This window comes from Bos javanicus, chromosome 7 (genome assembly GCF_032452875.1).
Source record: "Bos javanicus breed banteng chromosome 7, ARS-OSU_banteng_1.0, whole genome shotgun sequence".
Classification (NCBI taxonomy): domain Eukaryota; kingdom Metazoa; phylum Chordata; class Mammalia; order Artiodactyla; family Bovidae; genus Bos; species Bos javanicus.
This window is the reverse complement of record NC_083874.1, coordinates 26,700,050-26,716,016: the sequence shown is the minus strand read 5'-3', so window position 1 is coordinate 26,716,016 and position 15,967 is coordinate 26,700,050. Positions and strand designations below refer to the sequence as shown.

At 44.9% G+C, this 15,967-nt stretch overlaps 1 protein-coding gene across 2 annotated transcripts in view; it reads right to left on the bottom strand.

The window, feature by feature from the left end:
- MARCHF3 (membrane associated ring-CH-type finger 3) overlaps positions 1–15,967 on the bottom strand; it is a 156,532-nt gene that overhangs the window by 27,099 nt on the left and 113,466 nt on the right. For both annotated transcript variants that reach the window (XM_061422920.1, XM_061422919.1), the window contains 2 exons: positions 14,116–14,359; positions 10,997–11,201 (listed from right to left, as the gene is read on the bottom strand). In XM_061422920.1, the coding sequence (XP_061278904.1) occupies positions 10,997–11,201; positions 14,116–14,303 (393 nt within the window). In that variant the 5' untranslated portion in view covers positions 14,304–14,359. The remainder of the gene's footprint in view (positions 1–10,996; positions 11,202–14,115; positions 14,360–15,967) is intronic.

The window sequence follows — 15,967 nt, the reverse complement described above, 5'->3', positions numbered from 1 at the left end:
CCCATATATCCCCTGCCTCCCCCACTATCAACATCTGCACCTCAAGAGTGCTACGTTTATTACAATCGATATACCTACATTGTTACCTAAAGTTCATAGTTTCAGTTCAGTTCAGTCCAGTTCAGTCGCTCAGTCGTGTCCAACTCTTTGCGACCCCATGAATCCCAGCACGCCAGGCCTCCCTGTCCATCACCACCTCCCGGAGTTCACTCAAACTCATGTGCATCGAGTCGGTGATGCCATCCAGCCATCTCATCCTCTGTCGTCCCCTTCTCCTCCTGCCCCCAATCCCTCCCAGCATCAGGGTCTTTTCCAATGAGTCAACTCTTCGCATGAGGTGGCCAAAGTACTGGAGGTTCAGCCTCAGCATCAGTCCTTCCAGTGAACAGCATAAATGTACATCACTCTTGGTGAATATTCGGTGGGTTTGGACAAATGTATAATGACACATAGCCACAACTGTGGTATGATACAGAATAGGTTCACTGCCCTAAAAATCCTCTCTGCTCTGCCTGTTTATCTCTCCCTCCTCACTAAGAGTTCTGTATTTAATAGATGGGGTCAATGTCAAGAGGCACATCAGGGCTTTAGTCATCACTTTTTTCATGCTTCCCTTTCTAAAGTACATATAGTCCCTTAGAAACTCTGGCTATTGGTAAAGAAGCCCTCAGTTCTCTGTGTGCTTGTGTGTTAACATGTCAGTGAGCAAGTGGAAAGACCTCTGGAGCCAGGAAGGAAGAAGCCAGGAATGGTGGCGAATGCATGGACTCTGGAGCCAGAGGAACTGGAATTCTTCTTCTGCCTTCTCTGCTTACTCCCCTGTGGCCGAAAGTCTTTAAGATCTCTGATGAGTGACTACATCTCAGAATCTCAGCTTCTTTATCTATAAGATGGGATAATCTCTATTATAGGGATACCAGACACACTAAAATAAGATGGCTATGTAAAATGTACAGCATACATCTCTCTCCTTTGCCTAGGAAATGGTTAAATAATTTAAGAAGAGAAAACTCTGGGGTGTGAATATCTTAAGGATAAAAATAGATGGACTCAAAGTGAAATTAATGAATGCCACTGGATTGGAATATCATGTCAAGATCTGTGCCTATGCTAGAAAATGGAGATCTTAGCATAAATGGGCAAAGAAGGGTGTTATTCAGTGAATAAATGACCACTGGGCTCCTACTGCCTAACAGAAGATACTTCTCCACTTGGCTCATTCGAACATAATTGTCCATTAGGCAGCATTTAACCATAATCATGTACTGCTTACAATATTTCAGACCATTATGTATTTCAAAATGTGTATTCTTTCTTTGGAGTTAAAAGTGTCAGGTGTTGACACTTAAAACTGAAAAGGCAAGAGGAGGGCAGGCAGATACCCTCAGTGTGGAGTTTTATGCATATCTGATAACTCTGTGTCTGAAATTTGCACCAGGGCTCATGCAATTTATGACTCCCTTCAGTTCAACCTGGTGCCTTCACCTGCACAGGGCCACTCCTGTGGGCTAATTGTGCCTTGTTATTTCAGCAGGACTTAGGGGAGAAATGATTACTTGGTGTAGTTACGCAGTGACATTTCACTGCTTCTTGATCACACTTGCCTTTACAAAGCTCTCTGCCCAGCTGGGGACACTTTCCTCTCCACCCCCCACAGCCCCCCAGACTCCCATATAATGGCTTACAACCGTCTCCCTTTCAAAGAAGTGGACCCTTTGGTGGCCAGCACTACTGTATTATTTGTTCTTACATTTGGAGGGAGCGCAAAGGGGCTGGCATTTTTCAGGATTATCTGTATTCTGTTTACTTGTTCTTGGCCCAGATGTGCTTCAGGGAACCTTGGCTCAGTCTTGTGTTTTTGATACTACCTGAGGATGAGTTAGTGACAAGTGCGTTAGTTGCTTGGTTGTGTCCGACTCTTTGCGACCCGTGACTGTAGCCCACCAGGCTCCTCTGTCCATGGAATTCCCCAGGCAAGAATACTGCAATGGATTGCCATGCCCTCCTCCAGGAGATCTTTCTGACCCCGGGATCAAATCCGGGTCTCCCACATTGCAGGCAGATTCTTTACCATTTAAGCCATCAAAGAAGCCCAAGTTGGTGATGACTACAGACATTTTCTCCCTCCCCCTTCAAGAGGCTGTTCTTTAAAAGATGTGTCGCTCACAAAACGGTGACATTCGTTAGTTCTAGGTGGTGGATACACACTTGTTTATATATTCTTTTTGCCCTCCTCTCTATGTGTTATAACACAGAATAATTAAAATCACAAAGTTGTGTGGAACAACTCCTAGTGTTTTGCATCTCTGTGCCTCTATTCCAGGGACCCTCAGATGGGGAGAGGTCAAAGGCAGCTACTAGGACGGAGAAAGGTCCTCTCTTTAAATTCATATTTAAAAATTTTAATTGATTTGTTTTTGGCTGCCCTGGATCTTTGTTGCTTTGCATAGGCTTTCTCTTGTGGTGGTGAGCAGAGGCTACTCTTTGTTGCAGGGCTCGGGCTTCTCATTGTGGCAGCTTCTCTTGCTGTGGAGCGTGGGCTCTAGGGTGCATGGGCTTCAGCAGCTGGAGCACGTGGGCTTGGTGGCTGCACTTTGCTGGCTCAATAGCAGTGGCACACGGGCTTAACTGTTCCGAGGCAAGTGGGATCTTCCCAGGTTAGGGACCGAACCTGTGTCTCCTGCATTGGCAGGTGGATTCTTATTCACTGAGCCACCAGGGAAGTCTAAGAAAGGTCCTTTCGAAAGCATGATTTCCAATTTGTATTTCAACCCAAGTCACTGTAAGTATCAATACAAGTTGAAATGCTAAAATCAGTCCTGTAATTCTTTTTATGCAGGGAACAGGATTTCCCCTCCAAATTAGTCCTTTCCCAGCAGTGGATGGGCTGAACACCCAGGCACCAGGCAGTTAGTTCCCTTCCATCTGGCATGGCCATGTGAACACTTCAGTTGGCTTGCCTTTTTAAATAAAGTGATTTTTAATGAAGCAAGCTGTGAATTTAATAGATACCTTAAAACAGCTTCTTTGTAACTAAGCTTTAAGTAACGAAGCAACTGCTAAATTAGCCACCAGAATCAAGGGAAAAATCCAAATCTGAACAACTGTAGGATTAAGCATCTCTAGACTTCAGTCATCAGGCAGGTCATCTCAACTACTGGACAAAGGATGGGGAGGCTGGTGACAAGGCAGGCAAGGAAGCGCTTGGCCAACACTAAGGCAGCTGCAGCGCACGGTACTTCTCACCAGTGTCTGTGCTAGCACTCTGTCTCTTACCGGTTCATTAATTGTGTGATTTTGAACCAGCCATTTCAGCTTGCTCATAATGTGGGGACAATAGGAGGAGATCATTAAGTTCAGTCTGTACTACCTTGGGAGAAAGATGTTGGTAGAAAGAAATCACATACCATTAGCAGATTCTTTTAAAGGTGGGGTTGTTGTTCAGTTGCTAACTCATGTCTGACTCTGCAATTCAATGGATGCAGCAGGTCACAGTTCCCTGTTCCTTACCATCTCCCGGAGTTTGCCCAAGTTCATGGCCACTGAATTGGTGATGCTATCCAACCATCTCATCCCCTGCCACTCTCTTCTTTCGCTTTCAATCTTTCCCAGCATCAGGATCTTTTCCTATGATATGAGTCGGCTCTTCATATCAGGTAGCCAGAGTATTGGAGCTTCGGCTTCAGCATCAGTCCTTCCAGTGAGTACTCAGGGTTGATTTCCTTTAGGATTGACTGGTTTGATCTCCTTTCAGTCCAAGGGACTCTCAAGAGTCTTCTCCACACCACAGTTTGAAAGCATCATTCTTTGGTGCTCAGCCTTCTTTATGGTCCAACTCTCACATCGATACATGACTACTGGAAAGACCAGAGCTTTGACTGTATGGACCTTTGTCAGCAAAGTGATGTCTCTGCTTTTTAATACACTGTCTAGTGTTAGGTTTTAAAGGTAGGGGATGCCATGCAATTTTGGAATCTCAAATGTAAAAAAGCAGGCACGTGCTGCAGAGAGTGAAGAGGAGTGGGTGGGTGTAAGCAGAAGGCAAGACCCTCGGGAACTAGACAGTGCATGCATGTCCAACCTGAAGGCATTCAATTTTTAAAAAAGAGTGTTTATTCAATAAAGCACACCTTTGTGCAAGAATGAGGTCACCCATTGGCTAGTTCTGCTCTGTTTCACTGGTAAGAAGACTGACGCATTCAGAGGAGGAATGATTTGTTCAGGTTCTCACTGAAGTAGTGGGCGGCCAGCTATCTGTCTCATGGTTCTACAACAGCAGCCACAGCCGGGGTGTTAAGCCCTGCTAGGAAAAGTCACCAGCACAGATGTCACTCAGTGCGAGGGGCTTTTGTTGTGTTCTCTGAAAAACAGACAAAAAAGTCCCTCACCAAGCCCCCGTTCTGTTATGTAATCTTTCCCTTGCTCTTGGCTTTGGGAGCTTCAACCTGGCCTGGAGCTGGTGGAAGAGCTGCCTCCAGGAGACGGGGCTGCAGAGGAAGGGCCTGATCAGCCCTGGGGAAGCTAAGGCCCCATGCCTGGTGGATAGGAGGGAGGGAAGTGGGAGCTCCAGGTGGATTCAGGTAAATCCATTCCCCATCCCACCGCTCAGACACTGTGTGTGGCTTTTCCTTGTCCCTCCAGAACACAGGAGGAGAGCAAGGCCTGAGAGCGGTACCTGAGACCTTCCTTGCTCCTTACTGGGGTTTTGACCTCATGTGAGTGACTGAGTGTTAGTCACTCTGTGTCCGACTCTTTGTGAGGCCATGGACTGTAGCCCGCCAGGCTCCTCTGTCCATGGAGTTTTCCAGGCAAGAATACTGGACTGGACTTCCATGGCCTTCTCCAAGGGATCAAACCTGGGTCTCCTGCATTGAAGGCAGATTCTTTACCATCTGAGCCACCAGGGAGGCCCATGGCAAACCTGTGCCTTCATGTACCACATGGGCAAGACCATCTTTTCCCCCGCAGACCATAATGAAGACTTTGATTCCCCAGAGCTTGAATTCCAAAATCCCTGACAAAGGCCAGCTGGGCCTGGATCTTCCCAGTCAGCCTGACCCTCCCCACTCCATCTCCCTCCTCTAACTCTGGTCAGCATCTCCTGGCCAAACTCTGAAGCACACGTTATCTCCTCACTGGTTGCCAGTGGAACAGGGCTCCTTCCACCTGACTGAGGACTGATGACTAGAAGGCAGGCAGAATTTGTCAGAATCATCACATTTGTTGTGTGGCTCAAAGCAGTGGTGCTGCTTTTATATTATACAAGCCCTTGTCCAACTGTGTCTGTCTTGAACCGAAGGGCAAAGGGTCATTCTCTTTGATGTACAACCACAGGCTCCAGATATGATATATAGTTTGCACTTGGGAGGAATATTCTCTATTTATCTGTCTGTTTAATGAACAGAGGCTTTGTGACAGCCTATCACGTACTGTGATGATGGTCCAGCCACCTTACTCTTGGGCTGTGCTTTGCTCACCGGCTGGAATGAAGAGGGGAGGTTGCCCACCTTCCTTTGAGGAAGTTAGGGGGTCCTCATCCCTGGGAAGCTTCCTCCATCAGTTTCTATCCTCTCTGGTGTCATTCCTTAATTATCCCAAGGCTACAGGGGTTTGCTGATGAAAACGAACACTCTGAAACCAAAAGTTCACATTTCAACCTTGTTGTTGTTCAGTCGCTCGGTCATGTCTGACTCTGCGACCCCATGGACCGCAGCACGCCAGCACGTTTTAACCTAGCAGAATACTTATGTACAGACTGCTATATTTTAAAACATAACCAATGAGGACCTACTGTATAGCGCAGGGAACTCTACTCAATACTCTGTAATAACCTACATGGGAAAAGAACTTGAAAAAATAGGTACATGCATATGTATAATTGAATCACTGTGCTGTGCTCCTGAAACTAACACAACATTGTTGATCAACTATACTCCAGTATAAAATAAAGTAAAAAAAAAAAAAAAAAAGAAACCAAACCCACTACGATGAAGTGAGTAACATCCTTTCCTAAGCCTGACAGAACATAGTAGGAGGGTTTCAGTGAAGTCTCAAATCTATTAAATAGCCAAGCGCCAAGGCACAAAGTCGTTTCTTCACAGCAGTTCAACTCTGCTCCCTTTTGTATAGCTGAAGATGACACTGGCTCCTCAGCACACTTTAAAACCATTTTCCTCCAGCGACTTAAAAAATTATAAATGAAAAGTTTGAAAAAAAAAAGTCTTTAATCCTCATCTCCCAAGCTTTATATTCCATTATTCTGAGTAACTGATATGTGTGAAAACACTCTCAGTTTCAATTTAGCTCAACCTCAGACTCACCGGGAACAGCTTTTAAATTGTTCATACAATTCCTATCAATCAGCTGGGGTTGTGTAAAGGGAAATAGGAATACGGAAACCTAATCACTCCTTCTGTGAAAAATCACCATGTTTTCCTGTTTGGAGACAGATCAGATCCTAGGAAGCCTTTCCTGCAGATTTCCACCATTTCCTGGCTGTTTCATTTTAATCTTGACATTGTTGAGCTGATCTATTACTTCATGAGTTTCCCGGGCAAGGGCAGGTGTTACTGATATATGTCTTAGGAAAGCCCATTGGCAGATATTCCCATCCTAGAAGCTGATGTTGCAAGCACGCTATCTGCACATAGTAAGCTGGACTTCCTTGGCAAACTGCTCAATCAGATATGCAATCACGGCAAAAGGCGGAAGTCAAGGCACACAGTCTTGGGAAGAAATTGTGCTATTTTTATTGGTTTGCTGTATTTCACCCTTATAAAAGAATGGTATTAGAGTTCATCTTAGAGACAGAAATGAGGAAAACTGAAAATGAGTAGAGAGGAGACCATAAAACCACCCAGGCTAGTCATTCCGTGAATCCTTTTATGGTTAGTGGATGTCTATTTACTGCATTCTACCAGGTCAATATTCTTGGGGCTAATTCATCTGACAAATTGCCAGTGGACACATTTTCCATCATCAACAAAAATACGTAGCCTTCCTGAGAGAAGTGCTGCCTGGGTAGGTATGAAATGTATGTGGGTTATATCTGTTTTCCTTTTTGCTATGGACAGTTCAAATGCTTTCCTTTCAAACTTTGCCCAAGAAGACACAGATCTTTTAGGAGATTTACACTAGCTGGACTGTAGAGGAAATCCACCCATAATTGAATAACCCCAACCATCTCTCTTGGGTTGAAACTACCTCATTATACTAGCTTACTTAGCACCAAGAAAATATTTAGGGTATAAAACTGAAAATGAATTAAAAAGGCTAAAAAAGAATTAGTCTCGCCATGTAGGTAGGTAGGTAAGTAGATACACACAGCAACTTACTGAAGCACTGGGTTGGCCAAAAAGTTTATTTGGGTTTTCCTGTGACAGCATATAGAAAAACTGGAATGGACATTTTGGCCAACACAATGTAATTTACTCACCTTACAATAGGCTCATTTCAAGTGTAGAATGTATTTTTTTTGCACAAGAATTTGAGCCTTTTGGAGACCAAAGAGATCATGGAGAATCTGCAGTTCACCCTCCACACTGCAGCTCAGAGCAACAGGTATGTCACCCAGATGGTCAGTGGAAAGTGGAGAAGTGATGCCCAGTTTGGAGATGCTATTAATAATCTGTCTATTGACTTGGCCATTTTGAGTAGAAACTCATTCTTTGCAAGGAGAGGGAAGAAAGACTTTATGTAGCAGCCTGTGTACAAGATAGCTTTGGGTTCCTGATCTGTTAAAAATGAACATCTAGCTGCTGGCTGCAGAAAGTGTAAGAGACAAGAGGAGAGGAAGGATCTTCAGAATGAGATTGAGGAAGATGAAGGCTTACGGTGGATGAAGGACTGAAAGTTTACTAAAGAATGGGAGTCTGCGGAGTCAGGCAATTCTGACTGATGTAATGTCTGGATGCTGCCAAATAAAATTTATAAATGGGTTTTTAAACCGCTTCCTCTAGCAATGGGAGTTGTTACTATCACATTGATTTTGAAATGAAATGTTATGGAATTTTCTTGCTTTAATGAGAAGGCAGAACCAACTGGTAAATAAAGTAATGATTAAAGCAATTAAAGAGGGAAAATGATAAATAAAGTAACAATACTCCTAATGCTTAAACCCAAATAGGCAGGTTTTGCTGATTTGCTGAAAAGATTCATTTTCATCTTGAAGTAAACATATTGAGAAGCAATGCTCACTGTGAATAAACCTGCCCTTTGGTAAGAGGAGAAAAGTCAATTAGTAATGTCATTTGTTTAAAAATCTGCCTGCACCTGGTTCTCATTTGTCCTCCAGCTGAGAAACCAAAGACAACTTCTTTTTATTGCTTGTGGTCAAACAGCAAGTTCATCTCGCCATCGGAAGATCAAATGGCCAGCCTCCCCCAGCTTGAGAAGGCCTGCCTTTCACTTTCAACTTGTTCAATCATCATTAACTCTGAAAAACGTCACATTCCATTTGTGCAATGAAAATTTCACCACCAGTGACCGTTTGGGTGAAGTTTTTGTAGGCGAGGCCCTAAATCTTGCAGAGCACCTCACACATTCTCAAGGTCTTTTGCCTTGTTTCCTTGTTTAATGACAGTGGCCTGAGATCCTGGAGTCCGTCTACAGCCTGACACCCGTGGCTCTGAGGAAACCTCTGTGTGGGGGTACATGTGTCTCTCTAGACTGCAAGGGTTCACTGCATGACCTGACACATGTGTGTGATCTGACACGCATGCACCCCCAACCCCAGCCTTTGCTAGCTATTATGCATACACATCCTGGGGTGTTTGCCAAGTAAAAAGTCTTCTCTACTGGGGAGAGACCACTTTAAAAAAAAGACCACTGGATACAGCCCATTTCAAAGCAAGGTTTTCTTTCTTTGGGAAGCCAGCTGCCCTAGAAAGAGCTGCAATATCAAGCTGGGGAGGTTCCACAAAGTTTCTGGAAAGGAGAAATAGGCTTCTTTTTAACTTTTGCCATTGGGCTTGAAAATCTTCGCCTCCTTTGTTTATTATTTAATTATATTTCTTCCTCTGCAGAGAAGTTCTGAAATGAAAATCCCAAAGAATGTGGTAGTGAGCTAAATCCTCATGGCACTCTACAAAAATCAATTTCTGGAAGTAGATGTCAAGCAGCAAGACACCTAAATTAAGAGGTCACTTGATCTAGAATCTTAAAAAGGAGTATTGCGTTTATTGGGGCAAGTCAAATAAATTTTGTGCCGTTTGGCAAGGAGGTCACAGCTAAAACAGCCCCCAGTTATAGGTCCTGATTAGATTTTCAAGGTCAGAACCAAGAGAATGTATAAGCAGAGCTCTCTAGAACCTTAGTGCCAGCATGCTAACATGCTGTTTTAAATAGCCTCCAAGAAGGGCTTCTTGATTTCTAGCTTTAGTTTAGTGTCAAAGTTCCACTGAGTCAGCTGAAATAAGGTTATCAGCCCAACTGGATTATAGGCACAATGTCTTGGCCTCTTCCAGCTAGCTCTGGTTCAAGTGTATTAGAATATTTATTGTTGCCAATATGCAATTTTTGATTGACTGGCAACTGGAGAGGAGGAGAGAAGGCAAAAATAACCTAATAACTTTTTCCAGTTTCTCCAGTTAATACAAAGACACTTGCTCCTTGGAAGGAAAACTGTGACGAACCTAGACAGCATATTAAAAAGCAGAGATATCACTTTGCTGACAAAGGTCTGTATAATCAAAGCTATAGTTTGTCCAGTAGTCATGTATGGATGTGAGAGTTGGACCACAAAGAAGGCTGAGCACCAAAGAATTGATGCTTTTGAATTGTGGTGCTGAAGAAGACTCTTGAGAGTCCCTTGGACTACAAGATCAAACCAGTCAATCCTAAAAGAAATCAACCCTGAATATTCACTGGAATGACTGATGCTGAAGCTGAAGCTCCAATACCTTGGCCACCTGATGTGAAGAGGTAACTCAGTGGAAAAGACCCCGATGTGGAGAAAGATTGAAGGTAAAAGGAGGCAGCAGAGGATGAGATAGATAGCATCACTGACTCAACAGACATGAATCTGAGCAAACTCCGGGAGACAGGGGAGGACAGGGAAGCCTGGCGCGCTGCAGTCCTTGAGGTGGCAAAGAACCAGACACAATTTAGCAACTGAACAACAAAAATACAAGACTGGACCCGGGTCTAAAGAAGAATCACGTGGCTCCTAAAATAGGAAAGATAATGTCCTGCCATTTTAATGGCTGGGTTGACAGTATCACTTTTAAGAAAAGAGATATCAACACTAGGTTATTAGCTGAAAAAAGCTTGTGTGTAATTTCCTAGGAGAGATTTTTTTAATTCAAACTCTTGCATATATACCTAATATTATAAGTGTTTTATAAATATTAATTCATTTATCCCTCATAGTAACTCCAAGAGGTGAAGTCACTTACGTAAGGTGTAGAACTAGTCAAACCCAAAAATGTAGGTCTTTGTGCGTTATACTACACCCCACTCCAGTATTCTTGCCTGGAGAATCCTATGTACAAGGAGCCTGGCGGGTTACAGTCCATAGGGTCACAAAGAGTTGGATACAACTGAAGCAACTGAGCACACATGCAGTTATACTTTTCTACAAAGATTTCTCAGACTAGGCAACCCAAATGCCCATTTATCTGTTGCTTCAAGGTGAGCAATGGTGTGCAAAGAGAACAGTGTTTGATCTGTTTGCTCCGTGTCACAGGAATGGAAAAATGGAGATCAAGTCTCTAAAACGTCCCCTATCTCCTCACACTGATTTCTTCTACTCTCTCATCTTCACTTCATAGAGGTCACCTTTCTGCCATTGGCTCCTGAGTGCTGACTCTGTGTCTCCTGTCTCATACATACACACAGGCACGCACGCACATACACACACACACACACACACACACACACACACACAGAGCTATTACTATGCTTCAATGAAGCGGCACAGGGTCTGTGAGCTGGGCATAAAAGCAGACATCATTTGCTCATTAGAGCTAAGTTTTCAAGACGTGCCCCGATTACTGACCTCCACCAACGGCCTGGGTTTGCGCTCGACTGCAAACCTGAAGTGGCAGAGTTCACAGTAGCTGGTGTTTGAGGACGACAGCCAGTGTTCCAGGCAGCTCCGATGAATTGTCCCCAAGGTCCCTGTACATTCACACGGAGAGAGCAAGTCCTCTTGACTGCTGCCCTCGTGGCAGATCCTGCACATCGGCCGGTCATTGAAGGGACTGCAAGAGAAGGAGGGGCACCTGCTGGTCACGGGCTGGTAACCACCGCCACGCCGTGGTCCTCCGGCTCTGGGGCCTTCGGACCCTCCTCCACAGCAGCTGCTCAGAACATACATCTGCTTTAAAACCCGAGATCTACACTGGCATTCGGCAGTGGGGGCCGGGGTCCTTGGGCATCTACTTTTGTCAAAACAACGAACTAGGGGGTGGCTAATACCAGAGTAGGCGGACCCAGGGACATAGTGAGGGAAAAGGAGCAATGTGTTAATTCTGCCTTGGATGTTGATGTAGTTCAGGCAAACTACCAATCGAAAAATAAAAATCATCCTTTGTTAGTAAGAAATTGTTTGCAAACAGCACCGATTATAGTTTCTAGACAAACCGAGTCTTTTGAACTAGGCTGGGACACTTTTGAATACCCAGAGGTTCTTTGTCTTTCTCTTTTTAGTGGGAGAGTGAGAGGAGGAAAACAGATGGGCAGCCGACCCTGAAGCCGCCACGCAGAACAGCAGCCTGAGCCGGAGCACAGAGCTGGAGCTTTCCTATGTTGCACTTCGGGCTGCTGAGGACACTCAGCTGAAAGCCGGTAAAGGTATGTCCTACCAAGGTGGCCTCAGTCCAGGGCTTGGCCTTTAACTTGGAAACATCACCCCTGTGAGGACTCATGGTGTTGTGGCTAGTGAGGCAGGCTCTGGAGTCGTGCCACTTGGGCTCAAACCCCAGCTCTGCTGCACATGAGCTGGCTCACTTTGGGCAATTAATGTCATCTCTCTGGACTTTAGCTTCCTCATCTCTAAAATGGGCTCAAAGCAGGGTACCTTCCCCATATGGTGACTGTGAGGATGAGAAAGTGTGATCCAGGCTACAAGCTTAGATGAGGGACCAGCACGTAGTAAGTGCCTAGTTAATGCTCACTATTTTCACTTGTAGAAAAACTCAGGTCAGGGAAAATCAAATGACATGGCCCTTATCACATACGTCAAAGCTCCAAGTAAGACGGCCTCAGTTCTCAATGGATACTGGAGAGCTATCCGCCTCTGATCAATGTCTTCTTATATTGCTGGAGGTCCTTATCGGGTATTAGATTTTTAAATGTCATCACTGTATGTGCCAACCCAAGGACTGGCCTATTTACTCACCTTTCCCCACTTCTTCCTGTCCCCCAAAGCGGACAGTGACCCAGGCTTATGCTAATCCCCCTCTCTCTGGCTCCATCTTTGTGGAAACAGCCACGAAAACACTGCTCTTTCCCAAAGGCTTTTCTGGGGATGATCCTGGGACTGAGTGAAGGCTAAAAGGGGATTAAAAGAGGAAAGGAGGCTCCTTCCCACTTGCCAAAAGGAGCCCCACATGCTCAGGGGTGGGAAAAGAAAGTTTAAAGAGTTGAGTTTTTTCTGTCATTATTCCTGGCCTCCGTCATTCACATTGAACCAAATGCTTATAAAATTGTAAAAGTTCTGGTTTACACTACCGTATGGGAGGAGAACATGTAAAAATGCCTGACACACACGCGCGCGCACACACACAAACTGGATCCCAGGTCTCAGGTGTTTCAGCTCTGCAGCCCACACTTCCTGATCAAATGAGGTGTTTGATGGCTCAAGGGTGACAGGGGCACATGCGGACAGATAACTATCTGTCTCAGTTCACAGCCGAGCACTTATACTCACTGCCTCCTTGTATTCTGAGACCTAACCAATTGTTACAAGTTTTCCCAGAGATAGAAAAATATGTATTGACCCTTTTTTTTTCATTTCTTGGCTTTGTGAAAGCCAAACGGACTGACAGCAGAAGGCACGTGGATAATGTTTATAACATGTGTGGGCGGGTGACTCCATGTCTGGCGGCCACCACTTGTGGAGCCAGGGAGTTCGGGGTGGTACAGAGAGTGCTGTGGTTTCACCAGGGGTCCTGTGCATGTAGGGGTTGATGAGCCTGTATCTGCACTGGAGGAGTTGGCTGAATTGCTCAGACCAAGGTAAGCAGTTGAGGTCTGAGTGACTGACCCGAAGTTTCAGGGTCAGACGTGTCAGCAGTGAAATCATAGGGCATGTCTACTATTGAAATACATTTCACAGTCATAAGACAGGTCCCACTTACTCATTCTGAAATAAATGGAGACGCCGAGGAGCACTCAGTGGCCAGGCAGCCTGTGGCTCTCCACATGCCAGTGGGCGCCAAGAGCACCAGGGGAGACCTCCAGGGACAAAGGGCTGGCCTGGATAAACCATGTCTGGGCTGCTCAAAGCCTTCAGTCTGGCTCAGTTCATCGCTCAGGGAAGACGAGCTGCGGGTGTTAATGATAGTACTTCACAGGGCAGAGTGTGTATGAAGGATCGTGGAGGGGGCATGTGGAGGGCAAAGGAGGAGGCAGCAGAAGAATCCCCCAAATGGGGATGTGCCTGAGGAGACCCCCAGGAAGCTGCGCTGAATAGGCCCCCATCACGGGGTGCTGACTAGCCTGCACACCAGAACGTCACTTCAAAAGTTTTACCCACGTGTCCAGTCACTTTGGCTCAGTCACCTGAAACCGGAGGCCTCCTTGGTTCTATCCTAACAAAGGCGGCTACCTTTGTTAGTACCTGAAGTCGACAAGAAAGTAATTAACCATCACAAGGTCAAAATAACAAATGTTAAGCAAGTGACCCTGCGCCTTGTGGGATCCTTCCCTGCCTGGCTCTCTGCGAGTGTGACTTTAAGCAGAAAACTCCACAGGGTGAGTTTTAGCTTTTTGCCCCCTTGCTATAGAAACGGCAATAACAGAACTTGTGTAGTTGGTTTTTTTTCCTCCCCAGTACCTCCTCTCACCTGACACAAAAACCTGAGCGCTAATTACATTCCCTTCAGCATTTCACATCTGACAGAAAGCGCTCGGGATCAATTACAGACTCATTGATTTTAATGGTGGTACTACCTCTGGGTGGCGAGGGTCCGCACTACTGTTGACAGCAGCTGCCCGTCCTTAGCGGAAACTTGCATGACATACTGCGGCTGCCCATTCACCAGGCTGCCACAGTCCTCCACGGTCTTCACCACGGGTGCAGCGGAGCCGGTGCAGTCTGGTAGCACTTCGGGCAGGTGACTGCAGCGGCTGGTTGTCATGGTAACAGACAGCAATTACTCTGCTAATGGCTTCCACATTCATACAGGATTTCCATCTAAGAGAGATCAGAAAACAGTTTACTTGGGCAGGGTACTTAATAGAAAACGGAGAATTATGGCCACCATCATCGTGTCATGATTTAATAGAAATAACAGGTGGTACTTTATCTTGCAACCATTTACAAAGCACACGCATACCGCATACACTCAGCCCACGAGAAACAGTAGATATGGTTATGAACAGGACAGTGAGCATGTCAGTGTATGTAAACACCGAGGATCCGAGAGGGGAGGGCATGGTGGGCCCTGCAGCCAGATCTGAAGAGAAGATAAGCAGTTCTCCCGCTCCGGGCCAGAGAAGCAATAAGTCTTTGTTGACACTCTCTCAGAGTTCCTAGAACCATTATTAAAACCGTTTGCAACTATTTTTTTCTTGGAAGCAATTTATTCTCTATGCAGCTTCATTCTGAGATGCTAAGATTAAAAAGAGAGTGAAGAAAGGCAAAAAGAAAGGAGAGAAAAAAAAACAAAACCATGTGAATTTGGCCAAGTAGCACCTTTCTGGGCAAAACTTGCCAAACATGAATCGCTCAAATAATGAACCACATTTCTGACTATTCCCATATCTGTGTTCCATAACAAAATTATCTACTACGTTAAGTCTTGAAAATTAGCTTCCTTTAAAAAGTTAACCTATTTTAGCCTTGTCTTAAAGTTATTCATGAAATGATGAGTTTGATGAGCTTGTTACACCAGTTTTCTTTTAAAGATGTTTATTTTTTTGGATGTGGGCCATTTTTAAAGTCTTTGTTGAATTTGCTACAATATTGCTACAATATGTTTTAGTATTTTGATGGTGAGACATGTGGGATCATAGCTCCCGGACCAGGCATTGAACCTGTACCCCCTGCATTGGAAGGCAAAGTCCTAATCACTAGACCTCCAGGCAAGTCTGTATATATATATTTTTAATGGACATTACAATAAATACATTAGTACTAAGCTTTTGGTTCTTTTTGTGTACCACTTAAAATCTAGGGACACTGCCGTCTCAGGGGTGAACACAGATGAATGAGGTCTCTACCACCTGTTAAGAATAATCCATTCTTAATAAGGACCTTACCTTGCTAACACATAGCCTGCAAGAAATTCTGTTCCCAATTTGTGCAGTGTAGGCTTGAACTTGACCTCAAGTTCAAAGCATTCAGACCCAGTGGAGTAAGGAACTCCACTGCATCCAATAATAGATTTGCACGTGATGTGTGAGAAATAGAGGCCTTAAGAGAAACTTGCAGGAGGCATTTGTTTATGTCTAAAGTTGAGAGGACACAGTTTCACGGTCCATACACACCGTCTCTGCCCAGCCTGCTCACCTCGAGCTTCTGAGCCTGGCACAGCCTGGACTCAGTGGACAGTGGCAGGGCTGGTGGATAGACTAAGTTCCTGTCAATTAGTAGTCTGGGTGGTCAAGACCCCAGGTGTAAATAAATCTGCCTCCCAACCCTGAGGATTTTTGGAATTCCTCAAAGGGTTATTTTCTACTAGATATTTGTCTCTATTTACTATATTTTACTTGACTCCTACAGGTTTGGAAAATAGAGTCTGCCCAACTTCCAGAGCAATGTCCATTCACTGGACATTCTCAGGAGGAGAATGCCGGACTT